A 16,497-nucleotide genomic window follows, 5' to 3' on the forward strand; every position below is an offset into this window, starting at 1 on the left:
GAAGGTGCTTTATCCCCATCTGAAAGATGAGGAAATGAGGCAGGAGAGGCGGAAAGGATTGCCAAACCCACTGCGCATGAGTGGCCTTTAAACCGGGCCCCCGCGGTCTGTGCTGCTCCCTTCTGGAACCTGGCCTGAGAAGTGGCTCGGGCTCGTAAAGAAAGCCAGGTGTCAGGATCAAGGTGGCAGCCGGGAGGAGGAAGGGGAGGAGTCATCTGTGACTTTGAACTTGCCCGGGTCCTTATTAGTCATCCCGACCAGAGACTTATCCCAGGGCTGCGTGTACAGAGTTCTGGCTGGGGGTGGGAGGGAGGGGGAGGGGGAGGGAGGGGGAGAGGAAGGGAGGGCGTCGTCGTTCAGGCCCAAGCAGAAACAACAGCATCCATTCCAATTAAAGAAGAAGCAAATGTAACAGGATGTTGGGCGTTGGTCACAGCTTTCAGGACAGAGGATCTGGTCCCCCGTCCCTCGAGGCCAGTGACAGTAACCGCAGAGTGGAAGACGAGCTGAGTCACATGTTCCCTTCGCACTGGTGGTGGCTCTCACTAGGGTGGGAGGTTGTCAGAGATGTCCATTCCATGCCCCGTCTGGGCTTTGAGGGACACTTTCCAGGTCAGGAGGTGGAGGGAGCTCCAAAGATGAGAGCATCCCCAGACAACAAGGATAGGGAATCTAGTGTTGCTAGGCAGCCCAAGAATCCAATCAGCAGCCGGGCGTTGGTGGCGCACTCCTTTAATCCCAGCACTCGGGAGGCAGAGGCAGGCGGATCTCTGTGAGTTCGAGGCCAGCCTGGTCTACAGAGTGAGTTCCAGGACAGCCTCCAAAGCCACAGAGAAACCTTGTCTCGAAAAACCAAAAAAAAAAAAAAAAAAAAGAATCCAATCAGCATCCAGTCGGGGGGCAAGGTCCCCAGCCACCAAGCCACTAGTCAGGTTCCATATGACCTAACTACCTTCTAGTAATTTCTCCCTGAAAACCAAGAAGGCCGGGGCAACCTTACCCTATGAGGATCACCTGCAGGTTTCCCCACTCCGAGAAACACTGAGCTGTGGAAGGGCACTGTTTTATGAGGAGTCTGACTCATTCTGGTTTAACCGTTACTGCTTGCTGAGTGAGATTAAAAGCAATTTTTTTTAAAAATAGCATTTGGAATGGATGTAAGGACGGATTTTCTAATCCAATATTTTTTTAACTGGGTTATAAAGACACGCTTGTTGAAATTCAGTTTTCCCACTGTCTCCTCTGCCTGTTGACCAAGCAGATTGGGAGTGCTAACTGTATTTTCTTGTTCCCTGGATGGCGCACAGGGATTTAGGCCTTGGAAGTTATCTGGCCGACAGGGAGTGTCATAAGAGTGGGTCATGTGCTTTGCAATCGACCTTTGGGTTTTTGACTGACACTGTAGAATGGTGACCAGCAGGAGAAGTAGGCTGGGCCAGTGTGCCCTGCCCTCCATCCCTAAGCCGCTAATCAGTACGGATGGAAAAAAAAACCCAGCTCCACGTTGGGGAAGCAGGTTTGTGTCCCTTTAAAGGACTCTACTGAAACTGGAAGCTTTATGGGTTTTCTTCGAGCTGCTGCTGAAGATAAAAGTCCCGTGGAGGCCCATTTATGTTTTATCCATTTGGCTCTTCAGCTGTGAGAAAATGAAGCCAAACCCTTGCTATGCTCATAGGACTGGCGTGTCTTGAGTAGATATAGATAGACATGCTTTGGAATTGGAGGACAGTTAACTATGGCATATGTATTGTTTAAGTCTTCCAGATAATCTTATATTACAGTGAAAAAAATAGTTAAATACTTGCAAGCCCCTTGTAGGTGAAAAGTCGCAGACATGAATGTGCACACCAGTCGACTTTCTTCCTCTTGACATACATGAACTATGTAATAGATGTTTTCTGCAGTGCCCCCTTCTACCTACACACGCATGCACGCACGCACGCACGCACGCACGCAGCCAGGCAGGCAGGCAGGCAGACAGGCAGACAGGCAGGTAGACAGGCAGGCAGGCAGACAGCACGGCACAGTGTATCTATGTACTTTATTTCTTTTATATTGCAATTCCTTTGTAGTGATCTGTCAAGGCTCATTTGTTTGAGACAATGTTTCTCTTTGTAGTTCAAAATAACCTGGCCTCAAATATACAATCTTCCTCCTCCTCTACTGCCTCCAAAGTACAGGGATTACAAATTGTTAACAGTTTCCTCGAGATTGAAACATTCTATCCTACAGCCTAGCTCCTTAAGGGGGAAGGTAAACAACTCAAACAGCTTCAGGAAGTCCCTGAAACTGACTAGATTCTCTAAGCCCCTCCCTGCCAGAGTCAGCAATAAACTGAGGGTCCCTCAGTGGGGAAGTGAAGCTGAGCTCTAAAACAGACTCTGCAAGGAAAATAGCTGCAAGGTAGCTGCCTGGAAGAGGTTTAGACCAAACAACCAGGCACCCAGAAAGGACACTCTCCAACCTGTTTAGCTGCCCACAAGTGCTTGATTGAGCTTCCTGCTTAGTGAACTGTCACTCATGTGGGCTCTGGTGATACCACTGTCTTTTGAGTCATTTCCACTCCTGCAAGTTAACCCCTCACTGATATCCTTGTAAGTAACCCCCCAAAAAACTTACCGGTTCACAAAATTGGACTTCATGGGTATCCATACTTTGGTCTATCATGGGTTCCCAACAGGGATGAGTAAACCTGTGCTACGTCTCTCTGGGAAAAGCTTAGTCACACTACACATGTGTGTGTGTGTGTGTGTGTGTGTGTGTGCGCGCGTGCGCCACCAGGCCCTGGTGGAAGTTAATATATCTACACAAATGAGTTCCTTTCCCTTTCAAAAAAAACTCATTGCATGTCAAATTAGCTGTGGTTTAGTGTTGGTAACTGTAGGAGTTTCGAAAGAGAAAGCTCACAAATCTGTTATTAGAACATGATTCCTAATCCATCCACACATACATGTATAGGTATAATAAATATGGATGATGAGGAAACAGATCAGAAATCTTTCCACATTCCTCTAGCTTTTGAAAAGGTGTGTGTGTGTGTGTGTGTGTGTGTGTGATGGCAGGTGTGTGGAGGTCAAAGGACACCTTTGTGAGGTCACTTCTCTCCTTTCACTTTTACACGGGTTGCTGGGGTTGAATTCAGGCTCACAGAACAAAAGCCTCTACCCACTGAGCTGCCTCGCTGGCCCTCCTCTAGCTAATAGAGGCACAGGTCTTTAATTAGCCAGCCATTCAGGGATATTCAGCCAATCATTGTTTCTAGTTTCTACCTTTTGCAATTACTAACAGCAGTGCTGGACACGGGGAAGCTGAGGAGGGAGGAACGTGAGTTCGAGACCAGCCCGGCTAAAGAGAGAAACCCTGCCTGACTCACGATAGGTAACACTGTGGTCAATACCCTTACCTGTGACTTTCTGTGTACACCAGGAGTTTTATGGGCTTAAATGTCGAGAACTGGAGTTTCTCGGTGAAAGAAAAATGACACCCTGGAATGGGACAGTTGTTAAACTGTCCCCCAGCTAGCTCTACCTGGTGATTAGTATTGCACATTAAGCTGGTGTTGTTTTTAGCGTTGTCTCTCACTCAGATTATTAGCACTTTATTAATGCATTTTTTATAGTTGAGTGTGTGTGGTCTATGCACATGCATGTGTGCAGGTACACGCACCCACGTGTGCACCTGGAGGCCAGAGGAGGAGTCCATTGTCCCACCCCATCCCTCTCTGTCTTCCTTATTCCCTTGAGACAGGGTCTCACTGAACCAGGAGCCAGGCTGGTATCGAGCAGTCCTCTTCTCCTGCTGCTAAACGACAGTCTGGGGTTACAGGTGCATGTGACCATGCCCATCTTTTTCCATGCATTCTGGGAATTTGAACTCAGGTCCTTACGCTTGTGCAGCAGGCTCTCATATTCCCCCAACCCCAGGATTTTAAACATATTTAGGATTCATTTTGCATTCTCTGTACCTTGGTTTCGTTTGTTTTGATTTTCGAGGTCAGGTCTCCCTGAGTCGCCCAGGCTCAGTTTCCCAAGTGCTGCAATAACAGGTCTGTGTCACCAGCATCAGCTGTTTTTAAAATAAAGCCTGTCTATCCTCGTTTTCTTTATGTTTGGTTCCCACTCATTCTGATTTGGAGGGTTTCATACATGAATAAATGAGCTTTTGGTCTTTAGGATGAGAAGGTCACATCAACAGCAGAGATTAATACGAGTCAGTATCCATCGAAGTGCACAATGCCGCATCTGAGGAAACTCACCGAGCAGAGGGGAAAAGTAAACATTCTAGAACGTGATTTGAGCTACTCCGTTTGGAAGGTGTGGTCACTGGATGCAGCCTTCAGTGCAGCATTTTATGTTTGTGGAGTAAATTAAGGCAATTTAAAATATTTTATAATATATAAAACTATAAATAATAATAAAACTAGTAAAGTAAGGTGCCGTAAGATGTTTTTATAGTTTATAAAACCACAGATGTAATAAATATGTACTTACCTGTCCAAAAAGTCCAATAGATCTGACCACTTAAATTACAGACTTTTTCCCACATAGTCAGAAATTCTAACAGGTGTGTGGTCCCACTTCTTCCTATACGCATATAAATATGAATTTACAGGGTTTTATTTTCCTTCTTTTTTGGGGAGTGGTTGAGATAGGGTTTTGCTGGGTGGTGGCGCATGCCTTTAATCCCAGCACTCAGGAGGCAGAAGCAGGAGGATCTCTATGAGTTTGAGGCCAGCCTGGTCTACAGAGGGTATTCTAGAACAGCCAGGGCTACACAGAGAAAAACCAAATGAGGAGAGAGAGAGAGAGAGAGAGAGAGAGAGAGAGAGACAGAGAGAGACAGAGAGAGACAGAGAGAGACAGAGAGAGACAGAGACAGAGACAGAGATTCTCTCTGTAGTTCTGGCTGTCCTGGAACTCACTATGTAGATCAGGCTATACCTGAGTTCATAGAGTTCCATCTACCATTTGCTTCCTAAGTGCTTGAATTAAAGGTATGCACCACCATACCTGGCTTGTTTGTTTTCTGTTGTTGTTTTGTCTGATATACAGAGACTGAATTTGGGCCTTATGCATACATGGTAGGCAAATGCTTTACTACTGAACCACGCCCCCAACCTCTCACTAGGGGATTCTAGGCAGGGGCTCTACCACTGAGCCACACCCCCAGCCCCTCACTGGGGGATTCTAGGCAGGGACCTTACTACTGAGTCCCACCCCCAGCCCCTCACTGGGGGATTCTAGGCAGGGGCTCTACCACTGAGTCCCACCCCCAGCCCCTCACTGGGGGATTCTAGGCAGAGGCTCTACCACTGAGCCACACCCCCAGCCCCTCACTGGGAGATTCTAGGCAGGGGCTCTCCTGCCCAGCTACAGCTGTGTTACATTCAAGGCCCGCTTTTTACCTTTTCTTTTAAGATTTCACTTAGCTGTGCCAGAAGGCCTTAGATCTGTAATCCCCTTCCCCCTCAACCTCTGCCGTAGCTGGGATGCCAGGCCTGTACTACTTGACCTGGCTTACAGATAGATATGCATTGATTAACGTTTTCCTAGCTGAGGGCACGTAGCACGCTGTCCCACTACTTGCTCTGTCTGCTGTAAGGATTCATTCCATTGCCGTTCCAAGCATGGTGACTTTCGAAGTCTGCCCTTCGCGTCTGTAGACTGACGGCAGCTTCCTTTAGGGGAAAACAATGAAGCTCAGCCAGCGTGTCCAAGATCAAGTAGCCCATCGTGCATCTCATTCCCCCACAGCCTCGGTGTCTTACTGGGAGGGCGTTTCACTCCGTGTTGGGGGGGTCTTAGACTCAAAGGGGTGGAGTCTAACAATAAAATCAAAAGGCTTCCATTCGGGCCAGTCACCTTTTATCATAGCTTGACTTTTCATAAGGGTTGGTTTCTCACATTGATCAGAAGGCTTTTTTTGTTTTGTCTTTTTGGTTTTTTTTTTTTGAGACAGGGTTTCTGTTTTGTTTTGGAGGCTGTCCGGGAACTCGATCTGTAGACCAGGCTGGCCTCCAACTCACAGAGATCTGCCTGCCTCTGCCTCCTGAGTGTTGGGATTAAAGGCGTGCGCCACCAACGCCCCGCTTTTTGTTTTGTCTTAAGATTTATTTACTTATTTATGTATACAGTGCTCTGCCTGCATGTATGCCTGCAGGCCAGAAGAGGGCGCCAGATCTCATTACAGGTGGTTGTGAGCCACCGTGTGGTTGCTGGGAATTGAACTCAGGGCCTCTGGAAGAGCAGCCAGTGCTCTTAACCCCTGAGCTGCCTCTCCAGCCCTGTTCAGAAGTTTTTTTAATGCACCTTGAAGGCATAAAGCCTTGTTGGAATACACAGAAGACAGGATAGTGAGTCTAGCCTTGTTCAGAAGTTTTTATTTTAATGCACCTTGAAGGCATAAAGTCTTGGTTGGAATGGACAGAAGACAGGATAGGGTCAGGATAGTGAGCTGGGGGGCAGGGCATGCTGAGCATGCTGGCCTGTCCAATCTGCATGCTGGATGGAGCAGCCTCTCCTCACACATGCACTTGCAGGGAGGCAGACCTGTACCCCTAGGGAGCCAATGCCCAGCCATGTCCAGGTTCTACGTCTGGCTCAGCTGGGCTCTATTCTAGCAATACGCTACAGACCCATCGTATGACACAGCCATGACAGCTTCAGGACCCAGCTCTGGGGACCTTCACTGGCAAAGACTCTTGTCCTGTCTGGATTTTCCCCCAGAGAAAGAGGCCCTTTCTCCTCCCTCCAAGGCATTCTTTGCTCAGCCAAACCCCTGGGGATCGCATCTGCCCAAGGGGGCCTCTTTCCAGGCAGCGGTAGGCACCATTGAATGCAGTCCAGCCTTTGGGGAACTTGCTTCAGGGGCTCTGAATTGAGTCTGCTTCGGGTACAGGGTTTGGCCCTAGGGCTCAGGTCCTTCTCCAGCACCTTCGGGGCTTACCGTTCAGCAGCCCTACTAGGCTTGGGGGCAAACCGAGTTCTAGGAGGGTGTCTGGGTAGCCTTTCTTCCACACAGTCCATTCTGTGTTCATTTGGCAAATATTTGTGTCTCTCCTCTCTCAGCCAAAGCCTGATCTCAGCCAGGGGAAATATGCAGAACAGGAAAGACAAGGCCCTTGCCTCTGTGAAGCTGGCATCCTAGTGGGGGAGCCAGATAAGGAACAAGTAAATTAAGTCAACAAGACCGTGCTGAGTGAGCTATGAGGAAAACAGAATGGTTATGGCGGCCCAAGTGGCGTGGGGGAGGGAACGGCTCACACCTTCCTGAGAAAGTGGCTCTCCGGGAAGAAGGGGGCTGTGCCAAGGTAGGAAGAACTCTCCAGGGAACAAGAAGGGCAAAGCTCAGCCCCGTCCCCGCCAGAGGCTGGGCAAGCTTGAGTGAGGGGAGGCACGAATGCACTCATATGCTCTTCCAGAACCTTCTTTCCTTGCCTCAGCTCCAAGGTGTTAAAAAGGGTTTAAGGAGCCCAAGAGCTCACCTGAGTGTGCTGTGTTGAAGACCCTGGGGGTGGGGTAGGGTGGCTCTTGCTGGAAAGAGGTGGGGATAAGCAGGGCCAGGAGGATGACCCTGAGTGGCTGTTTGGAAGGTTGGTGAGAAGGTAGCCAGCTGCTGGGGCTATATGGGGTATGGGAATGATGAATTAGGGGGTGCAGATTTGGGCCTGCCTATGTTGCCTAGGTTCGAACCTAGGGCTTCCTGTGTGCTAGGCATGGGCCCTACCACCAAGCTATACAGCCTTAGCTCTCTTTTTACTTTTCATTTTGAGGCAGGGTCTTACTAAGTTACCCTGGCCCACCTTGAATTTACAGTCTTTCTAAGTAGCTGGAACTATAGGCCAGTAGATTCCAGGCAGGCCGGCTACCACTGAGCCAAACCCTAGCTCCTCACTGGGGGATTCTAGGCAGGAGCTCTACCACTGAGCCACACCCCCAGCCCCTCACTGGGGGATTCTAGGCAAGGGCTCTACCAATGACCCACACCCACAGCCCCTCACTGGGTAATTCTAGGCAGGGGCTCTACCACTGAGCCACACCCCTCACTGGGAGATTCTGGGTGAGCAATACCACTTGCACCATTATCACCAGCCTTGAAGTAATACTAATTTAAGATGGGAAATCTAGAATATATTTTACCTAATGGTTCTTGGATTTGATAATTTTTTAAAAAAATTATTTAACTTTGTTTTACACACATTGGTACGAAGGTGTCAGACCCCTTGGAACTGGAGTTACAGACAGTTATGCGCTGCCATGTGGGTGCTACTGATTGAGCCCAGGTCCTCTGGAAGAGCAGCCAGTGCTCTTAAGTACGGAGCCCTGGTTTTGGTAATTTTGGGAGGATGGCATTTGGATTTGGTTTTCTTCTTCCTCCCTTCCTGTCTTTGGTTTTTCACAGGGTTTCGCTGTATTGCTTTGGAGGCTGTCCTGGAACTCACTCTGTAGACCAGGCTGGCCTCAAACTCACAGAGATCCACCTGCCTCTGCGTCCTGAATGCTGGGATTAAATGTGTTCGCCACCACCACTTGGCTTTTTTTTTTTTTAAGGCAGAGTCTCATTGTGGAACCCAGGCTGGCCTGAAACTCCCTGTGTAGCTTCCGCTGGTCTTTAACTCTCGGTGAGAGTACAGAGCCCGTGATTCTCCTTCCTCTGGCTCCCCAGTGCTTAGATTACAGTCACGTGTGACCAAGGCCTGCCTGAATGGTAGTTTGGGATTTGGGGTCTGTGCCACAGACACTTGGAGAAGAGGCGCCCATGTCCAGCATTTGCTCTCTCGGTGCTTCCTTGCTGAGTGGGGCTTTGTCAAGGAGCTTTACGTCAAGAACTTTCCTCAATTTGCTGAACAAAACTGACAGTGAAGTTTTAAACTTTTTTCTTCAGTTTGATTTGATTTTCTTCTGGACTTGCCTGCTTCTGCGTATCTGCTAATAGCGTGGAGCCCTTGGGAAGCATAAGCCAATGATGAGAGTAATCACACAGGCCTTGTAGTCAGTGAACTGGAAGACGGCGGATCCTCATGAACTCAGGATCTTTCTGATCTACGGCATACCCAGGGTTGTGATCTCACGTGACATCCAGGGTTACGTTTCCTAACAGGCAAATCACTTTTGAGATGTCTCGTAGAGAATAATCCCATAATGGCTTTGCCTGAGGTCGGGTTGAGAAGCCCGGAGTAGTACCTCACCAGGCATCCCATAATCATGCCAAAGTGAGTTTTCCAGTGCTATTAGCTCCTGGAGAGAACAGAACCCCCAACCCTGTATGCCACTAGAAGCAAACAGGGTGAAGAACAGCTCAAGAGGGTCTTTCCTATTCATCAGCATCACCAGCATGCCCAGAACTGAGCTCAGCCTAATCCTTCCCAATCCTTCCCCACGCCCCACCGCGGATTCCCGGGAAACACTCATTCAGCAGGTCAATGATAGGTACAGGTACATATTTTAACGGGTCCGTGGAGCCCCTCACTTCCCCGGGGCCTCCTGGTGGGACAGGATATGTAATCTGCCTGGTGATCGCGGCAGCTTCTCCGATAACTAATAAACGATGGATAAGAAACACTCCACCCTGCCACAAACTCAGGCCAGTGTGCTTCAGGGGCTCGGAGGAAGACTTACATATTTCACAAGATGGCAACTCCAGCCGGGAAAGCCTGGCAGAGCTTGTTTAAACAGAGCCTGCCCTCTGTCCCCATCCTAGGTGTCCTCTGTAGTTTGTTGTGGCAGAAGGAGTAGGTGGGAACAAGTTCTTTCTGTGTGGCCTAGACTGTCAATGGACCTGTAATCCTCCTGCCTCAGCTTCTAGAGTGCTGAGATTATGAGTACGTAGGGGCATGTCGTGCTACACTGTTTTTGTTTTTTGGGTTTTTTTTTTTTTTTTTTTTTTTGCCTCCGCTGTTTCTCTCCTAGCTACAAGCCCCCCTCTCCATTTCCAGCCTCTCAGGAACCCAAATGGAACAAAGAAGCTCCGGGACCAGGGACCAGAGGATAAATGCCCGAGACAAAGTGGCCGTTTCCCTTACCTAGGATGGCCTTGGCCATCAACCCAACCCTGTCTGTAGATCCAGCCTTATCTAGGCCCCTCCCTAGCTCGCCCCACACTCCAGGCTGTCAAACACCTCCTCCCTTGTTACCGGCTCCCTTGTTACCTTTGAACCTGCGGTACCCTCCTTCAAGGGAAAAAAAAAAGGCTTTCCTTCCTTATCCTTCCAGCGAATTCCTGCCCGTTTCGGGGAAATGGCTCAAAAGCTCACTCGCGCGCGGAGCCCTCCTCTCTCGCCTCGTGCCCCAGAGGGTCTGTCTCAGTGGGATTCCACAAACTGAGTCGTGTAAAGATAACACAGTAGACCCTTACCCCCCCCCCCCTGGAGGCAGGAAATCTGAGACCAAAAGCCAGCCAACTGGCTGGCTGCCTTCTGCAGAGCCCGGTATTGGTGTCTTACACAGGCTTAATCCTGGTTTCCGTCTCTCAAGACGCGGGGCCCATTTCCCGGGTGACGGCTTGCCCCCCCTACCAGCTACCTGTACCATATGCAGAAACGATTCTCACTCATCCCTGGGAATTTAGGAGGATAAAAAGGATCCTGTCAGCTATTCAGGACCTGCAGGCTTTGGGCCGGAGGCCCCGTTCCCCACCCCCAATACTTGTTACGCCTTTCCTGGGTGACTCCAGCCTCTTTCACCAACCCTAAATTCCTGTGCTTGCACCAGTGAGGACGGCTATGGATATGCCTGGTGTCAGCCTCCTGCTTACCTCAGCTAGGGACTCACAGCGTTCTCCTTTACTTCGAAGGGGGGGCGGGGGAGCAAATAAACAATTATTTTTAGCTTACTAGAAAGCTGAAGATCCCACTTGGTTTTTTTAAGGATTTCTCTCCAGGGGGACACTCCACAGGTGCATGGTGTGTATACATGGGTGGTGGCGCATCTGGTCCAGAGAGCAAGGCTCCCTCCCGCCCACAGCAGGTTGCTTAGTGTATCTGCTTTTTACGCTCTCAAGTTCAAAAGCATCAAGCTAAAAATATCTTGTTTACGCGCTCTGGCCCGAAAATGAAGCAGTTTGGGTCATTAATCACCCAGAATATGTTGAATGGGAATTTGATTAAAAGACAGGATGCGTCCTCCAGACGAAGTCGGTTCTTTACCCGTAACCACAGCGGGAGCCCAGCGGGCCTCCCCAGCTGAGTTTTTAGCCGCGCCTCCTTGAGCCTCCTGGGAGGATCGCAGCGCCTTTCCCGGGCTAAGAGGGCCATTGCTCAGGGGGTCTTGACCTGTGCACCCTGGAGTTTCAGGAACAGGGACCCACCCAGCCTGCCATGCAGACAAATGGGGCTCGGGAAGACGTCAGGCAGGCCTCAGCTCAAGAAGCCGCCAAAGGCTCCTCGGGGTGCAAAACAAGGAGAGGCTTGGGCGCTCACCAGGCCCCATCTGCGCCCCCCCCCCACGACCTCCACAGCCGCGATCCAGGTGGAGAAGGAGCCGGACGCCAACGCCACGTGGCCTGGGTAGACTGTGCAGGCCAACTCCTACCCACAGCTGCGAGCCTGTAGGCGGCGCGGTCCCGAGGATCCCCGGGACCCTACAGGGTGCTCCCAGTGGGTGCTCAGACTGGACACCCGAGCTACGGAGAGATCAGTGCCCACCTGAATGACAGCAGGGACCGAAGGCCGTGGCTTTAGGCGCCCGACTATGGGTCCCGCTTGGGGGATCACGCTCCGGGAGTCCAAGTTCACCTCCTCTCTCTCCCACGCCGGGCTCTGTCTCCCCAACACCCTGTCCTCTCCCCGCCCGCCCCCCCCCCCGCGCGCTTGCCTTCGCGTCCGGGTCTGCGAGTCTCGGAGGGCCCACCCGCCGGTCCCGGGGGATGGGGGTGGAGGGACAGGACCCCAAACACTCGACTAGAGGCTCCACAGAAGGTGGCAGCGTCCCGCCTTGTAAGCCTAGCGATCCTAGCGCTCTGGCCTGGATTAAAAGAGAAAGTTTTCCAGCCGGAGCGGATGGACCGGCCAGGTCCTCGGGACTCCCGGGTGAGCGGCCGCCTTCGCTCCCCTGCTGGGTCCTAGCGCCCTGCTCTGACGATCCCGTGGGACCCCGGGGGTAGAGAGGCTGGGCGGGGGAAGAGGTGCTCTGCCTGGAACCAGCGGGGTCGCCTGGAGTTCAGAGATAAAGAGACGCGCAATCTCAGCGCCCCGGACAGTGCCACTCGGCGGTGCGCGCCCTAGGCTGCCAGCCCAAAGCAAGGCACAAACCTCTCTGCGCCGCTGGCCTAGTCCTAGCTCTCAAGATCAGTCTGCACCACGGTAGCTCAAGACGACATGATAATTCTCTCTCCACCCCCTACCCCTACCCCTCCACCCTCCCTGCTCGGCCTCTGGATGCTCCCGGGCTCCCCGGTGCTGGCTGGAAGTGGGTGACTTGGGGAAGCTTAAAGGAGGGGCGCCCAGCCCCAGACCACGTGTGTGCGGGGGCGACAGCGCCGCCAGGGTGGGGCTGAGCGCGGGTCGGGTTGCCTCGCAGCGCAGGAGGCAGTGGGCGTTGCGCCACCGCCTCTTTTCCACTAGCGCCGGCGCTCCCCGCCCCAACTCGCCGCCGCCTTGGAGGCTGCACGGAGAGCGAGCTGGAGGAAGGCGGGCTCTAAGACCCGGTAGGCACCCCGCTGCCCTCGCCCTGGGTCCGAGACCCTCTTGGACACCAGGGGGCGACGTCCGATCCCCCTATAAAAGCGGGTCCCGCGCGGGCCTGACCATTCGCGACCCGGGGAGCTGCGCGGGGCGCGAGCGAGTTGGGGGCTCTTGGGCGGGCGGGCGAGCGGCGGGCGGGCGGGCGGCGGTGGCGGCGGCGGCGGCGTTGGCGGCGCCACGCGCAGGCTGGAGGCCGCCGAGGCTCGCCATGCCGGGAGAACTCTAACTCCTCCATGGAGCCGGCCGACTTCTACGAGGCGGAGCCGCGGCCCCCGATGAGCAGCCACCTCCAGAGTCCCCCGCACGCGCCCGCCGGCAGCGCCGCCTTCGGCTTCCTCCGGGGCGCGGGCCCCGCGCCTCCCCCAGCCCCACCTGCTGCCGCCCCGGAGCCGCTGGGCGGCATCTGCGAACACGAGACGTCCATAGACATCAGCGCCTACATCGACCCGGCCGCCTTCAACGACGAGTTCCTGGCCGACCTCTTCCAGCACAGCCGGCAGCAGGAGAAGGCCAAGGCGGCCGCGGGCCCCGTGGGTGGCGGCGGAGGCGGCGGCGACTTTGACTACCCGGGCGCCCCGGCGGGCCCCGGCGGCGCGGTCATGTCCGCGGGGGCGCACGGGCCCCCTCCGGGCTACGGCTGTACGGCGGCCGGCTACCTGGACGGCAGGCTGGAGCCCCTGTACGAGCGCGTCGGGGCGCCCGCGCTGCGGCCGCTGGTGATCAAGCAGGAGCCCCGCGAGGAGGACGAGGCGAAGCAGCTGGCGCTGGCCGGCCTCTTCCCCTACCAGCCGCCGCCGCCGCCGCCGCCTGCGCACCCGCACGCGTCCCCCGCGCACCTGGCCGCCCCGCACCTGCAGTTCCAGATCGCGCACTGCGGCCAGACCACCATGCACCTGCAGCCCGGCCACCCCACGCCGCCGCCCACGCCCGTGCCCAGCCCGCACCCCGCGCCCGCTTTGGGTGCTGCTGCGGGCCTGCCGGGTCCCGGGGGTGCGCTCAAGAGCTTGGCTGGCGCGCACCCCGACCTCCGCACGGGCGGCGGCGGCAGTGGCGGCGGCGGCGGCGGCGGTGCAGGCGCGGGCAAGGCCAAGAAGTCGGTGGACAAGAACAGCAACGAGTACCGGGTGCGGCGGGAACGCAACAACATCGCGGTGCGCAAGAGCCGAGATAAAGCCAAGCAGCGCAACGTGGAGACGCAGCAGAAGGTACTGGAGCTGACCAGTGACAATGACCGCCTGCGCAAGCGGGTGGAACAGCTGAGCCGCGAGCTGGACACGCTGCGGGGCATCTTCCGCCAGCTGCCCGAGAGCTCCTTGGTCAAGGCCATGGGCAACTGCGCGTGAGGGAGGCGCGCGGCTGCTGCGGGACCGCCTTGGGCCGGGCCCCCTGGCCGGGGACCCGGAGAATGATTTTGGGTCGCTGGATCTCCAGGCTGCCCGAGGCCGCGAAAGCCAGGACTAGGAGATTCCGGGTGTCGTCTGAAAGCTTGGCCTACTCCGCGTGTCCCCTCCCTTCCTCTGAGCCGGACTCGGTGCGTCTGAGATGGGGGAGTCGGGCCCGGGGTTCCTCCTTGAGACTGGGAGACTTTCCCCCCCCCCCCCGCGGAGCTGAGCTGGGAGCCCGGCCATGCTAGTATTAAGGAAGTAACCCCGTGCCTTGGATACTCAGAACCCGCTCCTTTTCCTACCGAGTAGGGGGAGCAAACATGTGCCTTGATATTTTATTTGGAGGACTCCTGCCTTCTCAGAGGCTGCAGCAGCCCCCCCCCCCAAGAAGAGAATGAAGGGTGCAGGCCCGGGGCAGGAGGAAGATTCAGGAAGCCGAGATCCCCGGCAGCGCTAGTCCCTGTCCTTAGAGGGGAGGGACTTAGGGAGTTGGGGATTTGAGTCTAAGAGTGCCCCCCCCCCCGCGCGCACTCCCCTCCCGGCTATTTGGAGGTGGAGGGTTCCTGATACCTGGCTTTTTTTTCACCCCACCTTCTCACCTCAGCTTGCAACAGGCTAAGTTTCCTGGGTGAGTTCGTGGGGAATGGGGGGGCACCACCCCCAGTTAGACCAGAAAGCTAGGTTGTAAGTTAGCCATGTGGTTAAGAGAGTGGTTGGAGGCAGGAACCTAAGTTACTGGTCTTGGGGGGTTGGGGGGACGAAAGGACACCGGACCGTCAGCCTTGTGTGTACTGTACGTCGCCAGCCGCTGTTGCTGAAGGAACTTGAAGCACAATCGATCCATCCCAGAGGGACTGGAGTTATGACAAGCTTCCCAAATATTTTGCTTTATCATCTGATATCAACACTTGTATCTGGTCTCTGTGTCCCAGCAGTGCCTTGTGCAACGTCGTTGCGCACGGCGATGCTAAACCACCATTTTATTTGGTCCTTTTGTTTTGTTTTGGTTTTGCTCAGATTCTTGCCAAAATGAGACTCCTCACTGGCGGCTGGGGGAAGAAGCTCAGGCCCTCTTTCCTTGTTGGTTTGGGGATTTTTTTTTCTTCTTCGTCTTCTTCTTCTGCTCCCGGAGGACCAGTGAAATGAAGTGGGCTTCCCCCTTCCCCCCAGTTTTCCCAGGGTGTCCTCGTGGGTCTTAGCTTCTTCCAGCTGAGACTGAACACAGGCACCCTCCCCCAGCCCGCCCCTACCCTCAAAGGCCCTGGCTCTGGGTCTGGAAAGAAGGTCACCTCCAGCCAATCCACGCACACACCCCTGTGGCTGGGAACAGGGGTGGACTGCTACCTTCTCTTCTTTGGGGGGAGGGACACACACACACAGTTTCATGCTAGACGTCGTATGTATTATATCTATAATATAAACATATCAAACTCAACGTTGGTGTCTTTTTAAAACCAGAAAGGAGCCACTGGTAAAGTGTGTTCAGGGTTGCACTTGAAATGGTGTTTCCTGTGCCTGAGGCCTCAAGTTTGCACCCCCCCTCTAGTCCCTCTTTACCTCGGCGATGCGTTTTGGGGGTGGACTACCCCTGTGGAAGCCACATTAGCAGTCTAGGGGACAAGGGCTGTAAGCTGAGAATGCCCAGAGTCGGGAGACTGAGTCCCCTTGGAATTTAGAGGTGGAGGGGGTAGTGTTGTCTCTTAGGACCGTGGTCTTTCTCTGCATCCCAGAATAAGAGGGACCCAGAAGAAGCTTGGTGGTGATGGTGGCGGCGGGCGCAAGCCTTTAATCCCAGCACTCAGGAGGCACAGGCAGACGGATCTCTGTGAGTTCGAGGCAGGGCTGGACCGACAGCCTCCAAAACAATACAGAGAAACCCTGTCTCGTAAAAAAAAAAAAAAAAAAAAAGAGGGACCCAGAAGAGAACACTTCTGCCTGAGGGGCAAACCCACCCAGAAGCTCTCAGTGGCCACATTCCTAAAGCACTCGGCTCTCCTACTCACACCTACCTTTGTCCAGCCTTCCAGTGGGGGGCTTGGGAAACAGGACTCTTCACTTCTCCCTACTTTCCATGTCCAGGATAGCCAGCAGGCTGAGCAACCACTTTGGACCTGCCTGGCTTCAACCTACCTGGAGGGTGGGGGGGGGGGCTACAGCCCATGTATCACCTGCCAAGGATTCATTAGCCTCACTCTCTCCATCCTGGACCAAACATTAGATTGGCGTACCTACTGTTACAGCTACCCCGTGAGGTAGGCATCCCATTGGTTGCAGTAACAGTCCGGTAAGGAAAGGGTGACCTCCATCAATCGCCATCCCTGCCTGAGCCTCGGGGCCTCCGGGCCCTTTTTCGCCTGGAGTGTACGATTGCTGAACAGCTTACGGTATATACCGGCGGGAAAGGACAAGGACTGATTAGTTCTTCACACTTCA

The 16,497-nt window shown here is 54.0% G+C and overlaps 1 protein-coding gene and 1 long non-coding RNA gene across 2 annotated transcripts in view; one reads left to right on the plus strand and one right to left on the minus strand.

The window, feature by feature from the left end:
- Window positions 1-11,779, minus strand: part of LOC121135986 — a 16,527-nt gene extending 4,748 nt beyond the window's left edge. The window contains exon 1 of the long non-coding RNA XR_005873099.1: window positions 11,642-11,779. This is a non-coding gene — a long non-coding RNA (uncharacterized LOC121135986). The remainder of the gene's footprint in view (window positions 1-11,641) is intronic.
- A 1,008-nt stretch (window positions 11,780-12,787) lies between these two features.
- On the plus strand, window positions 12,788-15,499 carry Cebpa (CCAAT enhancer binding protein alpha). Its single transcript, XM_013121750.3, has one exon. The coding sequence runs from the start codon at window positions 12,913-12,915 to the stop codon at window positions 14,020-14,022; it is 1,110 nt and encodes a 369-aa protein (XP_012977204.1). The 5' UTR covers window positions 12,788-12,912; the 3' UTR covers window positions 14,023-15,499.
- Window positions 15,500-16,497: the final 998 nt, after the last annotated feature.

Source organism: Mesocricetus auratus, unplaced genomic scaffold, assembly GCF_017639785.1.
Source record: "Mesocricetus auratus isolate SY011 unplaced genomic scaffold, BCM_Maur_2.0 Super-Scaffold_100046, whole genome shotgun sequence".
In the NCBI taxonomy this organism is placed as follows: domain Eukaryota; kingdom Metazoa; phylum Chordata; class Mammalia; order Rodentia; family Cricetidae; genus Mesocricetus; species Mesocricetus auratus.